Source organism: Amblyomma maculatum, chromosome 3, assembly GCF_055883805.1.
Source record: "Amblyomma maculatum isolate TAMU_Amacu chromosome 3, ASM5588380v1, whole genome shotgun sequence".
Taxonomy (NCBI): domain Eukaryota; kingdom Metazoa; phylum Arthropoda; class Arachnida; order Ixodida; family Ixodidae; genus Amblyomma; species Amblyomma maculatum.
Genome location: NC_139346.1, coordinates 186,605,240 through 186,619,537, shown reverse-complemented (window position 1 = coordinate 186,619,537; position 14,298 = coordinate 186,605,240). Strand labels below are relative to the sequence as shown.

Sequence of the window (14,298 nt, the reverse complement as noted above, 5' to 3'; positions counted from 1 at the left end):
TGTGCTTTCACTCTGATATATGTCAAACCAAAATTTGATTTGGTTTATGTGGTTCCAAAGCTACTCTGGCTGTGAGGGACACGGTAATGGACAGCTCTATCCCCAATGTGCCCTAACATTAATATTTATCTGTCTGTTTCACTTTATATTCTCTTATCACTTGGTCATTTGATGGTGACATAGCATTTGAAATTCTGGCAAAAAGGTACATAAATGAGATTTTTCCGTGCTTGAAGTAACATAGGAAGACCACAATAAACAAAATGCTTGTGAACTGTTTATTGTACACTGCAACAAGAAGAAAAACGAGCGACACTATTCTAGTTCTCATATTTTGATATGAGATGTACAACAAGGGCATGGCATGACAAACGAGTTTGAGCGGGTAGCCTTCTTCATCACAATGCTGACCTACACAAGCAACAAAGTTCTTATTCTCGCTTCATTATGGCCCCTCCTCCACCTGAAGAAAAGCCGTGGTGAGTGACACTGCATATTGAACAAACAGCTGGGAATGCAACAACCAAATCAGGGAAGTCAATTGGTTCCTAGACTTAAATACCTAAAAACATCTCAAAATGTAGATGGCATAGTGTCTCTGATAAGTTATAGAACACCAGTATAAAATGCTATCAACAATAAACAACTGGCACAGTATAAAATATTAGCAATAAGTAACCAACTATTTCCCTAATCATCGGATCTCTAGTCCTTTCAGTGGTAAAATATCAGTCAGTTCCTTCTCCTTGAGCAAGTTGTCAAGTAACTTCAGAACTTTGGGAGCAGAGTTGTCGGAAAGCTCTTGAGAAATTCTTGCAATGTTGTCTCGCGATTTCTGCAGGGGCTCTGAAAACAATGAGACAAGTCAGATTCAGCAGTCATTCATTCATGTTCTTTTTACTTTACATTAAAAAAATGGTACATTCCATTCACAGCAGAACTGCAGATAGGTTAGTGTCACACATCAACCTCGTCCTTTCTACCACCAAAGATTCTCTTCTCAAGCCTCCCTTAAATTGTTTTTTTTCCTCCACTTCCCTTTTTGACGTTCAGAACTTAACATGCATGGGATTTTGGACAAGTGCAAGAGGACCGATGACCAAGTCTGGATTTAATTTCTTGAATTCTCGTCAACTTTCCTATATATATATATATATATATATATATATTTTATGGAATTGCATGTTAGCAGCCACATTATCTTTCTTGACACTACTGTTGGTAGTAAGAAAAACAGTATGGCTGCAAAAACATGATTTTACCTTGTTTGCACAAATATAATGCGAGGAAGGGAGTTTTTGATTATGACAATTAGCAGTTTCAAACTGCTCAGGCCAGCTATAAACAAGCTGATCCAAACTGCTCAGGCCAGCTATAGACAAGCTGGTCCTAAAGAATAATGCAGGTGGCACATCGAAGTATGAAAGTAGCAACTATACTGATGTTATTTAAAAAGTGATAAATATTGACTAAAAAGGCGATGTTTTAAACCTGCTCACCACAATTGAGTGAAGCCAATGCTTTTAATGCATGCAGAAGCAGTTGTCATCACCGTCACACTAAGCTACTTAGTGTTTCCAGCTGCCTAATCCTGCACTTCCCAACCACACTCAACTATTTCAGTGCTTTGCCTATCTCGACAATCTACACCATCTTCTTTTCGTATTTATAGTCACCCCCTCCTTTGCATTTGCACACCACAAACTTTGCTCCAAAAGCATTGAAAAATTAAAAAAAAAAAATTTGCCATCTCCTAGCAACTTTCCAGCCTATAACTAAGGTCATTCTGGCTTCCTTGAAAAGTTTAGAGAAAACGAAAAATCACACTAAAGACATCACTTGATTCCAAATACAATATGAGGTGCATTCTAATGCATTGCTTGATCTCTCTCAGAGAATATCACAGATTCTTTGCTTTAGTAAAAAGAATATGAAATCTTCCACTGCAGAAAGTTATGCTCATTAATCAACATAATGCTAGACAGTTTTGGCATTACCATGCAACGAGTAAGCAGCTTTCACAAGAGGCTCTAAAGTGTTTATTACAGGCATACTAATGTGTGCTACCAAAGTGGTCATGAGCAGCATACCTAGCAATGATGACTTTGTTCGTGCCCGTTTGAAAGCAACAGATATGTTTTGCTCATACTCTAGAGCAGTTCGTCCCATTTCAGGCAAGTCTTCAGGCGTGGCCAAGGACAAAAGATGGCATATTGTAGCGCACAACTGGGAAACAGAAAAGAAGGCAAGAAACAACTGGTGTGATGAGATGGTTGAAGTGAAGACAAATATAGTATAAACATAAGTATAGTAATAAATAAGTAGTAGTAAGTACTAGTAAGTTATACAGTAATGAGGTATATTTTTCATGTGTAGCTGCTGATCACTGTGAAAATGTCACATGTATCCAAGAACAAATTTCTCATTGAGCATACTTGTGGGTGTAAAAAAAAAAAAAAAGGAGCTGCATAGCTGACAAGCAATCCTATGTATGTTTTAACAAGATGCAAAATACATTAGCTGATTTCTATTTGTGTGTGTCAAAGTATTCATTGATTTTCAGAGCAGCACCTCTTGAAGGCTTGAAAATTAATTACAGAAAGAGGGTAGGACACTTTCATCAAAAACCAAGATGACGACACAGTCTGACAAGCATTTGAAAGATGCTGCCCGGTATCTGCATTGTTACGCAGGGAGGGGGTTTGATTCTATTTCTAGTTTCTTGGAAAACAAAGAGAAGACACAAGCACAGGTGTTTATGATCAATGACCATGGGCACACAGCAGCGGCTTATATCTATGAACTTGCACACATAAAACGTACACACTACAGGAACCATTAGCACTGTTTTAAAGGATGTTTAGCAACCACTTTTGCTGTCCATGTTGAAAAACGCATTTCAGAGTAAAGTGTGGCCAGACAGGCACTTTAGTTTGGATTTGGAACCAGAGTATCGCAACAAGAGCAAAAGGCACTGTGCTTGTATCGACAGTAGGTAACATACTTGCTAGTATATTATATTTCAAAACTAAATACAGTGACATCTAAGACAGTCGCTGTTAGAGCAAGATATTTTAGCTACTTTGTCGTTATACCCAGCAACAGCATGTTTGGTGTGGCATGGTACAGTACAGCACATGGGGCTTACCATCCCAGAGACTCGGGCTGTGAAGGACACAATAGCGGAAAGCTCCAGATTAATTTTGACTATCCGAAGTACTTTAATGTGCACTGATATCGAACATCAAACAGGCAGCATACATTTTACCTCCATCAAAACGTGGCTGTCACGGCTGGGATCAAAGTCCTTGGACTAAGCAATCGAACACATAACCACTCAGCCACCACAGTCGGGTGGCATGCTTGGTGGCGTCACAGTTAAGCATGAGGTTCAAGCTGCGATTTTAACACAGTAGCATTAAAAGCCCCGTTCTCTGCAAAAATCCAGCGTCACCATTGTGAGCAAAGAATTATGGGCATGCCGCTGGTATGGTGGTATAGTTTGCAAGGTAACATAGCCGGGCACTAATTGGCCGTAAGGTAGTGTGACGCCACAAGACCACATGACATGGATGAGAATTAGCAGAAGCTGCCAACTTGGCCAGCTCCACCAATCACTGTCTAAGTTCGCATGGAGTAAGGCTCCTTTGAAACAATTCTTTTCTGCATGTGAGGAGAGTGTTGCACACCAATCAGTAGGGCTAACGGGTGCAGTTGTTTCTCTTGAGCCCAACTTTTATACTGCGTCTTTACATATGCCTCCATGTGCTATCATAACATAATCATTACGATTGTTTTGTGAGAATCTGTGCACAGGCAGTTCTTTAGCTGATGCCGTCATCACTATCTGTCCTTAAATCTCTATTTTCATGGAACTCGCAGTGAAGAAACTCATGAGATCACAGACGGTCAAAATCCTTCGACAAGTTGAACAACAGTTCTCCAGCGAGCTATCTTGTACCACTGACATTTTAAGGCGAAAGCCTTTAATGCCGCATCGTTGTCGACAGAAGGTTGTCAGCAGAGGTGCCACGCTTTTAGGAGTGAGAGCTAAAAATAAATTAATAAACCTTGTCTCCACCGGGAATCGAACCTCCATCCCTTGGATCCCAAGCCCAGCGCTTTACCAACTGCGCCACGCCCCGGATCGTGAAAGGCTCTTCATAATTCCCAATGTCTACCATGAGGATGATAGCGGGATTCCATGAGTGACAGATACTGCGCTTTTCCTTTTCTGTAAACAAATTATAGAACGCCGGTGAATTTTGATGCGTTCAATGAAATGCTGGTTGTGTTCGACAAGGGACGCATGATGTAGCGTCACATCACGACAAGTCATGATGTCACCAGGCGATTCATGCATCCATGCGGTGCCTTTCACTTGCTGCTTCCTTGAACGCCACTTTCTTGAACGCCGCACCACACACCAAACAGAAGCAGACCCAGATGTGTAGGAGACGTTAGTACAACAGACATCAGCGGCGTTTGAAATTGATTTACAGGATAGAAAAGGCGCAGTATCTGTCACTATTTACCGTGGACACATGTACCATGCCGTAAAGGAAGGAAGGAAGGTGGGAATGAAAGAAGAGAGGTAGACAAAGATGCTATAGTGAAGGGCTACGATCCACCGCGCTATAATAGCTTTCGCCTCATCGCACTTTAGTGGTCCAAAGTGCCCTCTAGAATTTTTTTTCTTTGAGATGCGTTCTGATGACATGCTGCTGTTCCTTGTTTCTGAAACCATTTGAAGCCTCTCAAAAATTCAAGAACTAACGTTTGACAAATCATGTGCTAAAAACTGGAATCCATACCGGAGGTGGATCAAAGAACAAACACAAGCCAATGATATCATGAAAATTAAGGAAAAAAATGCCAAGCCAGTATGAGAAGAGTAGATTCTACGGGAAGGCAACTGTACCCGAGGGTGGGCAAAAGTTTGGCGGAGAAGCCAGATTGACAAGTTTGCAAAGATTGACAAGACCACGCTTAGTAAAAATGATAATTGGAGAGCTTTAGAAGAGAGATTCCTTTGGCCTGCAATGAATGCGATTAGGATAATGATGGCTAGATATTCAGAGTGAGGCATGCGTTTCGAGGGCACTGCTCATAGCTTCATACATGCGTGAAACCTCGACAGTTACATCTTCCGCCATCCTTTCAAAAGCCTGGGCAGTAAAGTAAGGCATAAAAAAAGAAGAAAGAAAAAAGCTCCCACAAGTGGCACTGCTCCAGGGTTTGCTGCACTTCCGGGTGAAAACCCACCTGCTCCCTCAGCTGTTCCTGGTGCTGCAGTTCTCGGTAGTCCACCTGCTGCTTGGTGCCTTCGAGAGCGGTCAGCGTTCCGCTCCACACAGTCGACATGACACGGCCATAGGTGTTTCGCTCCTTTGGCACTGCCAGCGCAGACGCCGCTTGTATGCGCACCTTGAAATTGCTGCACGTGTTGAGGCTTGATAGCAGGGCAGTAAATACAGTACCCTGAAAAGCCAAACAGTGCAAACACCAATTTTTCCTTTAAAAACAGGCACACATTCCACGCTATGATTGCTATTTATAGGGGTGCACTAATAGTACTTTTCCTGAACTGAAATGAATAAGACTGGTGTACCTCTGCTACCAAATCGAATGTAGATAATGTAGCTTCCACGCCAAGTCGAAAATGAACCAAATAGTGATAGAACCGAATCGAATTTTAATTGACTGTTTGTACACACATTCAATGCCAATAATCATACAAAACAAGCAATAGTATGAAAGAGTAAAGCAGTAGCAGCAGCGGAACGATATGGTGTCACAGCTACATAGCTGTTAAAAGATGCAAATCTAATCACTACTAAGGGAGCACAACATGAACCTAGTATGTTAACTCTATGAGTGTCAAGTTATATATGTAGAAAAATTACCTTTTCTTATTGGCAACAAAAAGAATTATGTTAAGCCCCTGCTCAGGACATTACACAGGCGATAGCATGTGTGAGCCTTGACTTCCAAGATCAGGCATTAAGGTAAGGTTTGCTAAACTTGCCTGATTTCTGCCACATCATCCAGTCTTACAAGCCAAGCGTGGGCAATGTGGACACTGCCAGAAAAATAAACTGTTTAGTGGCACTGACCTCTTTATCCTGAACATACCAATCACTGCACGATGGTATGCGCCGTCGGTGTGTGGGCCCCGTTTTTCGAACAGTCACTGGGAAAAAGTACTATGGTGGGAATATTTGAACCTCGTGGCAGTTACTATTCGAAAACTTTATGTTCAGTTTGGTTTGAATACTCAAAATACACTATTTGGTTCATTCAAATATGAGAATACTGTTCACATACAATTACAATTCAAACTTGTTGAACGTTCACACACCCCCAGCCACCAACAGGTGCGAGGATAAAACTTTCCATTGAAATGACTTAAAAACAACCAATAAAGAGAATAGTGCACCATTCCACGTTTGAAATGATTTACTGTATTTTCCTGTATATAAGACTTTTCCTTTTTTTTTTTTTTTTTTACAAAAATTTTCCTAGTGCATCCTATACATTAGTATATCTTACAGTGTTATCTCTCTCTCTTTTTTTTTTTCATTTTGTGCACTGCTCTTAGTCAAACTTTATCATGAAATGGCAGCAGTAATGATTTGTGTGGTTCTGCAGCAGAAAACGCTGCCAAATGAAAGCTGTCCGCCTGGCTTGACTGTTGAAAATGACGAGAAGGGCTGGATGGATGAACAAATGATATGAGTCTGGCTTGCAAAATGCGTTTATAAGCACCCGGATGTAATTCTTTTCTGCCGATGCTTTGCATCCTAATTCTGAATGCATAATTATGGACTCATAGACTGTGCACAGAAATTATGTGCGGGGCAGAATTGCGCAACTAGCCTGCAAGATCCTGAAACAACAATCTGGGGTATGCGCTTCATACAAAGAGCTTATTCGGGTACCAGAACATCAGGGTGTAGAGGGGAAATGAGCGTGCACGTGCCGCCGTACAAGCTTTTCTCCCCCAGGTTCCCTCCTCCTCCCTCCCTTAAGTCTCGGACTCCCCATAACCGTTATTAACCTAGCTGACGAACTACAGCACTTGCGCTTATCAAGATAAAAGTTTCCGGACCCAGCCAAGGGATTAGATAAAGTAGAACAGTGGAATTTATGCGGATTAAAAAGTTAATCATTTAATTATCCAGTAAAGCTTCACGCTATCGATCCAGAATCCTTTTTCAGCCGATTATAAATTTTGTGGGCAGAAAGCAGATTTGTACCATATGGTATAGGCCTGCCAGGCCAATAGTGTCTTAGACACTATACAGCAGCCAACATGGGAAGGATGGGAGGCAGCCCTGTCCAGCTCGGACCTCAAGGACCAGCGAGCCCTCATGCAAAAAGCGAGGGCGGCGGCCTTAGTCAACGGAATGCCGGGCTAAGAATCCGACCAACCTTCCCATAAATCCCCCTCCCTTTTTATTTTCAATAAAAAGTTTTCATCATCATGCCCAGAAGGGCCTTCTGGTCATGGAGAGCATGTGGGCGTGTATTACACAATATCTAACTTGAAAACAGTTCAAAGCAACAAACTGCACCCCTGCAATACCCTACAATACAATACCTGGCCGCATGACTAAGACTCTGAAGCCTCTGGATATTTCTGTGAACCGCAGTTGTTTTGGGCCACATTTGGTGATGTGGATAACCGAAGGTAATCGCAGCTACAGCACAACTACACGTATGAGGTGCGCTTTGCTCAACTAAGTTGCGAAGTCAGTCTATGAGGCCTGGAGTGCAGTTACGACGGCAACAATAACTGCAGGCTTCCGCAATGCTGGCCTGCTAGCTTCATCAGCAGCTGAGCCTGACAACGATCACATCAGTGATTTTGAGTGCAAAGACAATGCCTCAGCAGTGCTGCCGCCAAAAATCAGCCGATAGCATATTAAAGGCCCCGTTCTGCAAAAAATCTGCCGGTGGCATTGTGAGCAAAAAACAGGCGGTAGATGGAAGGTTACATGGCTGTGCACCAATTGGTCTTCGGGCTTAATTCAACTGGCAGGAGCTGTCAACTTGGGCTTCTCATTTGAGGTGGGTGGATGAGGTGGGAATCGAACCTTCCAGGACACTAGGGCAACAAGTAAGACACGCACCTTTTACACCATGCAGGCATGTCTGCATGGCTCGTTTAAGCAGGGCTTCATAAATATCTTCCAGTGATCTTTCTGGGTAGCTTATGACCGTATGCTAACGAATGTGTGCAAGATAACAGAGGTGCAAATTAAGCGATTAGAGGAGATTAAGCAAATAGCAAAGTGGACATACACAAACCAGCATCCACAAGAGAACTAACAATATCATGTCGACTTTTGATAATGCATCCGAAAATGAAGGAAGCCTTTGAAGGCTTCGACTAAAAGTGAAGTGTTGTCACTATGCCTGCGCAACAGTTTTTTGGGGGGCATGAGTGCTGCCTCTTTTTTTTTTTTTCATAATTTCACGCTACATAGTAAAGAATATGTCAACAGGCACAGAGAATTTTAAGATAGTTGTGCGAGCATGTATAGTCAAGTCCCATTGCATTAACTAAGTAAATTGACGTGCGTCTTAATATCTTGTATTAGGGTGCATTTTATATACCAGCCTTTTTGTTAAGATTCTCTAAATATGAGGGGTGAGTATACAAAGGTGCATCCTACACACTATAAAATATAGTATTCATTTCCTTAACTTCGTGAATGCAGAGTGTGCTGCCCAAGTGTGCCGATATGTTTTCATGTCTTTGATAACAAGCGCAAAACTCCTGAACACCTAATGTGGAAAAAGAGGCGCCAATATCAGTGAGCTTATAAACTGCACCTGGTACATAAAAAAGCGTCTTGTGGTTGTTAACAAGCACTACCATAGATACCGTCCCTGTACGACATTCACACACTCAGCATAACGACTGTAGTTAAACAAATCACAGCTCTTTCTTTCCCAGTATTTTCTTCAAATGGCTATTTAAGGATCCTCAACATCAGCTGCATGGGCACCCCACATTTTCAGCCAACTAGTTACAGTGCAACGGTAAGTCTTTCCAGGCAGTACCCAGATGCATGATGCACTCCTGCACAGTACAGTCCATTGCTAAAGGGAACATGAAACTGCGTGGCTGCAGCGCTTTGCAAAGCTCTCCCACGAGACCCGGTGACAAACAATGGCACAAGGTACATGTGCAGTAACCATCGCCGGCTGCTCTTCATCAGAATGCACATGGTGCCACCCATCATCACCAGTTGCCGATGGCAGCACATACGAAATGTGTAAGCCAAGTGATCGCACATTCTGTTTAACAGTGGACCTTATTGTACATCCCACCGCATGCTTAAGAAATTTGCGTGTACCATAATGCCTGTGCTGTTATTTTTTACTGCAAGTACCAGTAAGCCAAGGTGTCCTTGCAAACAGGCACCAAGATTCCTAAACGCTAAAGCCTTTTAGAGAACTAAACGAAGTGGACACTGTCAAAGAGGTATGCAGTAATGCCTGTACTTTTATCGGTGTTGTGTTCGAGATATTGCATGAGATTAGGCAGCCAATGCTTCATGCACTACTGCCTTAATTTTTTTGGCCAAAACGTAGGCAGCAGAGCATTACGACAAAAGTCCAACTTGGATGTTTCCAATTTGATGTTGTTAAACTGGCCCCATTTTTTTCCCGAGAAAGAAAGCATTCAAAAGCTCTGAAATACTGTGTTGAAATGCTGCGTTGCTAAGCAACATGCGTAGCAATACAGCACATGCGCTGCAGCTACTACATCACTCTCAATCATACATCTGTAGTATATTAGCAGGGAAGCCAATTGATTAAAAAGCTGCAGCTACATACCGCATCAACATGGTTTGCAGACACAATGTCAGTGTTTCCCAGGAGGCAGCCCAGAGAGTAGCAAGCATTCCAGCGCACTTTCATCAGGCCTGCACCGAGACTCTGGACCAAGCACGCTGCCGATTTGGTGACGAGCTCCTCGACGTTTTCATCACCTAATTGCGGAAATTGGAACAAGAAGAGAGGGAGGAAAGGGACGCCGTAGGCACACCCATTTACTGCTGTACGTATCAGGCAAAAAAGTTCAGCTAATTACCAAGTAATATTTAGCAACTTATGCACAATTTACTAAAAGATCATTTCCCATTGGGCATTCAATTATGGTATTCACAGGCCTCAAAGGTGCGGAAATATCAAATTTCTTTTTCTTAGTGCATTTCTGCTTTGGAATTATTATGTGTAAGGCACTGGTATAAAAACATGTATCATTGTGTGAAATTCAATTACACTCGATAAACAATCTACAATTGCATTTCTTTTGCCACACAGTTTCAGTTTTGGCTTCAGGTTGCTAAACAAAGGCTACATTACAAGCTAGAAAAGATAATTTGATGCATACAAAAGCTTCAATACATTTGCTGCTTTGCAGTTTTAATTCATGCAAATCCTTAGGCAGAACGACAGCGAATGGACAAAGATCTACTAATTTGCAGTTTTTGTGGACCTCAAGTGATATCGTACTCGCTTGTGATGTCAGAACCTTTGTTTGGCAACCCGAAACTGAGAAAACGAGTGTGTATTAAATAAATAAATTGTCGGGCACAATTGGTCACCTAAATTCTCTGTAGAGACGAACTGTAATAGACACCCCAGTGCCCTGACAGCATTTGCTTGCACTTGGTTCTTGTCAGGCTGGACACGAACGGCCGCATTTCCGAGTAGGCAAATGAAGGTGTTCGGTACTTCAGACGCCACTTTTGATCGACTCTTCCTGCAATCAGAAACACAGAAGCGAAATTTATACCGTGCCCCCAAAAACGATGTCCAACCATAATTAAATCAAACAAGCATGTGAACATTTTCTCTGCCTTATGGCTCACGAGAAAACGCAACAAAATTTTTGTTAATATGCAGATATATCTTTCTAAACCAAAGCCAAAAAAAACCTGCTGACGTTTCCATACTGTAATGGTACTACAACAACAGCCAAAGTCCAGATCCCTAGCTGTTATCTAGCCAGACACCACCACCAAAAACATCACCAAAGCAAGTGCAGCCTGTAAGAATGGTATATATAGTAGGCTCCAGTTAAGACAAATTTTGAGATAAGGTAAACAATAGGAGACAATTTCGTTGGTTTCCCATAGAACTCAATGTAAATGAATCTGCTAAAGACAAACTGTTTTATATATCCTTCGGTTATACTCTTTGTGCAGCGATTGCAAAGCACAACAGCCCCACACAATCTCAACAGCGTTGTCGACTCAAAAACAAAAAAAATCTGCAAAATGTTTCTACAGGTCTGATTGCGCACTTCCAAGAAATGCCTCGCACTTCCACCGAAAACTGCTGGAAAGTCATATAGCAGCAGCACACCACCACAAAGATCCGACGTGACCAGATCACCACATCGCGTTGCATTCCCACAAACTGAAACACACACTGCGCAAAGTGTATCTGCGCACTGACTTGGGGCTTAAAAACTCTGAGGCCCCATCTTCAAGTGATGCGGTGTCACTACATGCACTACCATGGTGCAAAAATGGCAAGGTATTGGCGCAACATGCATTGCCTACAGCATATGTGGTATGCCTGCTCATGGAATTGGTAACAGCTATGCTGCAGGACCGGCAAGATAGGAGAGATGCGTGGCTGCCCTACGGTGTACGTTCAAAATGCACGGAGCGGTATGATAAGCAAAAATCACATGCAAGCAAACACACACATACACGAAAAAATATTGGCCACTGTGAAATAGGGTGAGAAAGAAAGAGGCAATGAAAGGAAAGAAGAAAGAAAGCTAGACCATTGCCATTTTCAAGTAGCATAACATGATCTTGTTTCATGCCCCGACTCTTACGCTCACTTCATGCATGGCATTACAAACACCCTGTTTCCAATTATCCTCGCTCTGAAAGGCTATTCGTTCATTGTTTTCTCTAGGCACATATAGGTATATGGGCACAACGAGCATGCTCACATGCACATGAAGGAACTTCTGTTAAAACAAACTTCTAATAAGATGAACAAATGGGCTGGTCCGTTCAAGCTCACCTGAAAAGAGAGTCCCAACACTATGAAGTTAGGTGTATACATATACAGTGGGAAAGAATTACTTTGGCACACTGTTTCTTGTTACCAATTTGCCTCACAAATAATTGCACTTACAGAGAAAGGCTCACCTCAACTCTGCAAGCATTTCAGTCACATTGCTCAGGGCCCAGGATGCCTTCATTCGAACACTGGGGTCTTCAAGTGCTTCCACGGAAATTTCACCAACGTCCATGAGGAACAACAGGTCCTGTATAGGGTAACAGAAAAAAAACGCAAGAAAGAAGAGGCAAGAATTAACAGAAGTGGCAGACAGCGACAAGTACATCTATCAATCCCTCATATTTGTAAATAAAGCGGTACTCAGAAGCTACAGTTGAAAGAACTGAAAAGCCAACAAATGCACTGCTCATAACTGAAATAGAGTTACTTGGCCCAGTTACATAAAACCCATTTATAATGTAAGTTAGAAAGTACATGGACAAGAACAAACAGTTAACTGCACCCTGACAGTAAAACCCAATGATCGTATTGTTACGGGGTGGCAAGACAACAGAGAGATGTTCAATGACCGTGAGATGATTTTAATGAATCGCAGTGGGCCTAGCGCAAGTGCTCTTGACCACACCACTGCCTGCTTCTTCCTCGTCCGTAACATTACCCGGGACCACTGGGTGATCGTCCCAATCGTAGACAAGGAAGCTTATCGATGTCGATAAGGTCCATGGCATGGTGATGAGCATGACTGGATGCTTGAAGATAGAACAGAAAAAGGAAGAAGGCAACGGCTTGCCACTATGGTGATTCCCTGATGAAGCCTGGCCCAGGAAGCTTTCGGGCCACAGGTCGCCAAAACCCGATGGCCGAGGCCAAGGCACGCACCGCATGGCATGGGCAGTGGTGATGTCTTCATGTGTAGCGGCGTCTTGGATCGTTGGGTCTTTGGTCGATGTCTTGGGTCATTGTGGTCTTTGGTCGGCACATCGGGTCAGTGGGGTCATATGGTATTCGGTTCTCTCGTCATGTCTTTTGGTCGTGTGGGTGGCATCTTGGCGCAGTTTCTCCTTCGCCATTTCTAGTGGTCAGGGTGAGGGGGATGGGGCGGTGGAACGTACGGCAAGGTCGCGTAGAGTCCGGCAGGCTGGGAGCCAGCCAAGTGATGCCTCCTAGACTTTCTGTCGACGGCGCAAGAAGACTCAGGGCGCTGAAGCTCTGGGCCAGGATGAGGAGGAATGAAATATCCAACACCTATGACCAAATGTTGTTAAGGGGCAGCAAGCCGATTAACACAGAGAACAGAGAGAAGATGTCCGATGATCGTGAGATGATTTTAATGAATCGCGGCGGGCCTAGCACGAGTGCTCCTGCTTCCACCACTGCCCTCTTCTTCCTCATCCATAATAGTATATTTGGATGCAACACACAGATGTCCATTCCTTACAACTCTAAAGAGAAACTCGAAAAAAATATTTCTCTTGGTTTACTCATATGACACTTCATCAAAATAAAGTTACATCTAAAAACGAAACTTTCATCTCCAGCATCATAGACAGAATAACCAATCCATCCCAACATTTTTCAGGTCATCATCTTTGGTAAAAATGTGAGGGAGGCAATGAAAATGAGCACCAATTAATACTAGTGAAGTTCACTATACTGAAGGTCACACTGGAAGCATCTATTCATAGTGAAGCAGCATTGAGGCCAATCATTTGCAGACCACATATGCACACATCAACTGGTTCCAGTTAGCAAAATCGCCACCCGCATCCATCCTAGTGCATGCATGTCCCCATAGTGCCACTTACTGCTGCCGTCTGAGCCAGCCACCCCCCCAGCCTTTTTCTTTCTCTCTTTATTGCTCCTCTTTTATACACCTTAGTCCCTTTCTGAACTCCCTGAAAATGCTTCGCAGTGCATATGATAGCTAAGCTCACAAAAAAACTTTCAAATTGACAGTAAATAGATAGGCAAAGCAATCATACACAGATGAAGTATCATATGAGAAATTAAAGACTTGCTCAGTTTTCTTTTTACAAACTGTAATCTCTTGACATGTGCTGTGATATGAATCCACGCCCCCCCATTCTGCCTGGTTTTCTGAAATTTAGCACCAGCGGACAACCTAAGACCAAGCAGCCGAGATAACCATGCTACGATACTATGTGTTGTGGGGCTAGGTTGTTCATTCTTAGCACCCTGTTCCATCTTCCACGTCTTTTATTGTGTCGTCTT

The 14,298-nt window shown here is 42.7% G+C and overlaps 1 protein-coding gene across 1 annotated transcript in view; it reads right to left on the bottom strand.

Annotated features, from left to right (window-relative positions):
- Positions 1-264: 264 nt before the first annotated feature.
- LOC146197176 (HEAT repeat-containing protein 6) overlaps positions 265-14,298 on the bottom strand; it is a 34,553-nt gene continuing 20,519 nt past the window's right edge. The window contains exons 19-24 of the mRNA XM_084598949.1: positions 12,195-12,313; positions 10,626-10,783; positions 9,853-10,007; positions 5,266-5,481; positions 2,091-2,226; positions 265-846 (exon numbers count right to left, since the gene is read on the bottom strand). Coding sequence (XP_084455075.1) covers positions 695-846; positions 2,091-2,226; positions 5,266-5,481; positions 9,853-10,007; positions 10,626-10,783; positions 12,195-12,313 — 936 coding nt within the window. The 3' untranslated portion in view covers positions 265-694. The remainder of the gene's footprint in view (positions 847-2,090; positions 2,227-5,265; positions 5,482-9,852; positions 10,008-10,625; positions 10,784-12,194; positions 12,314-14,298) is intronic.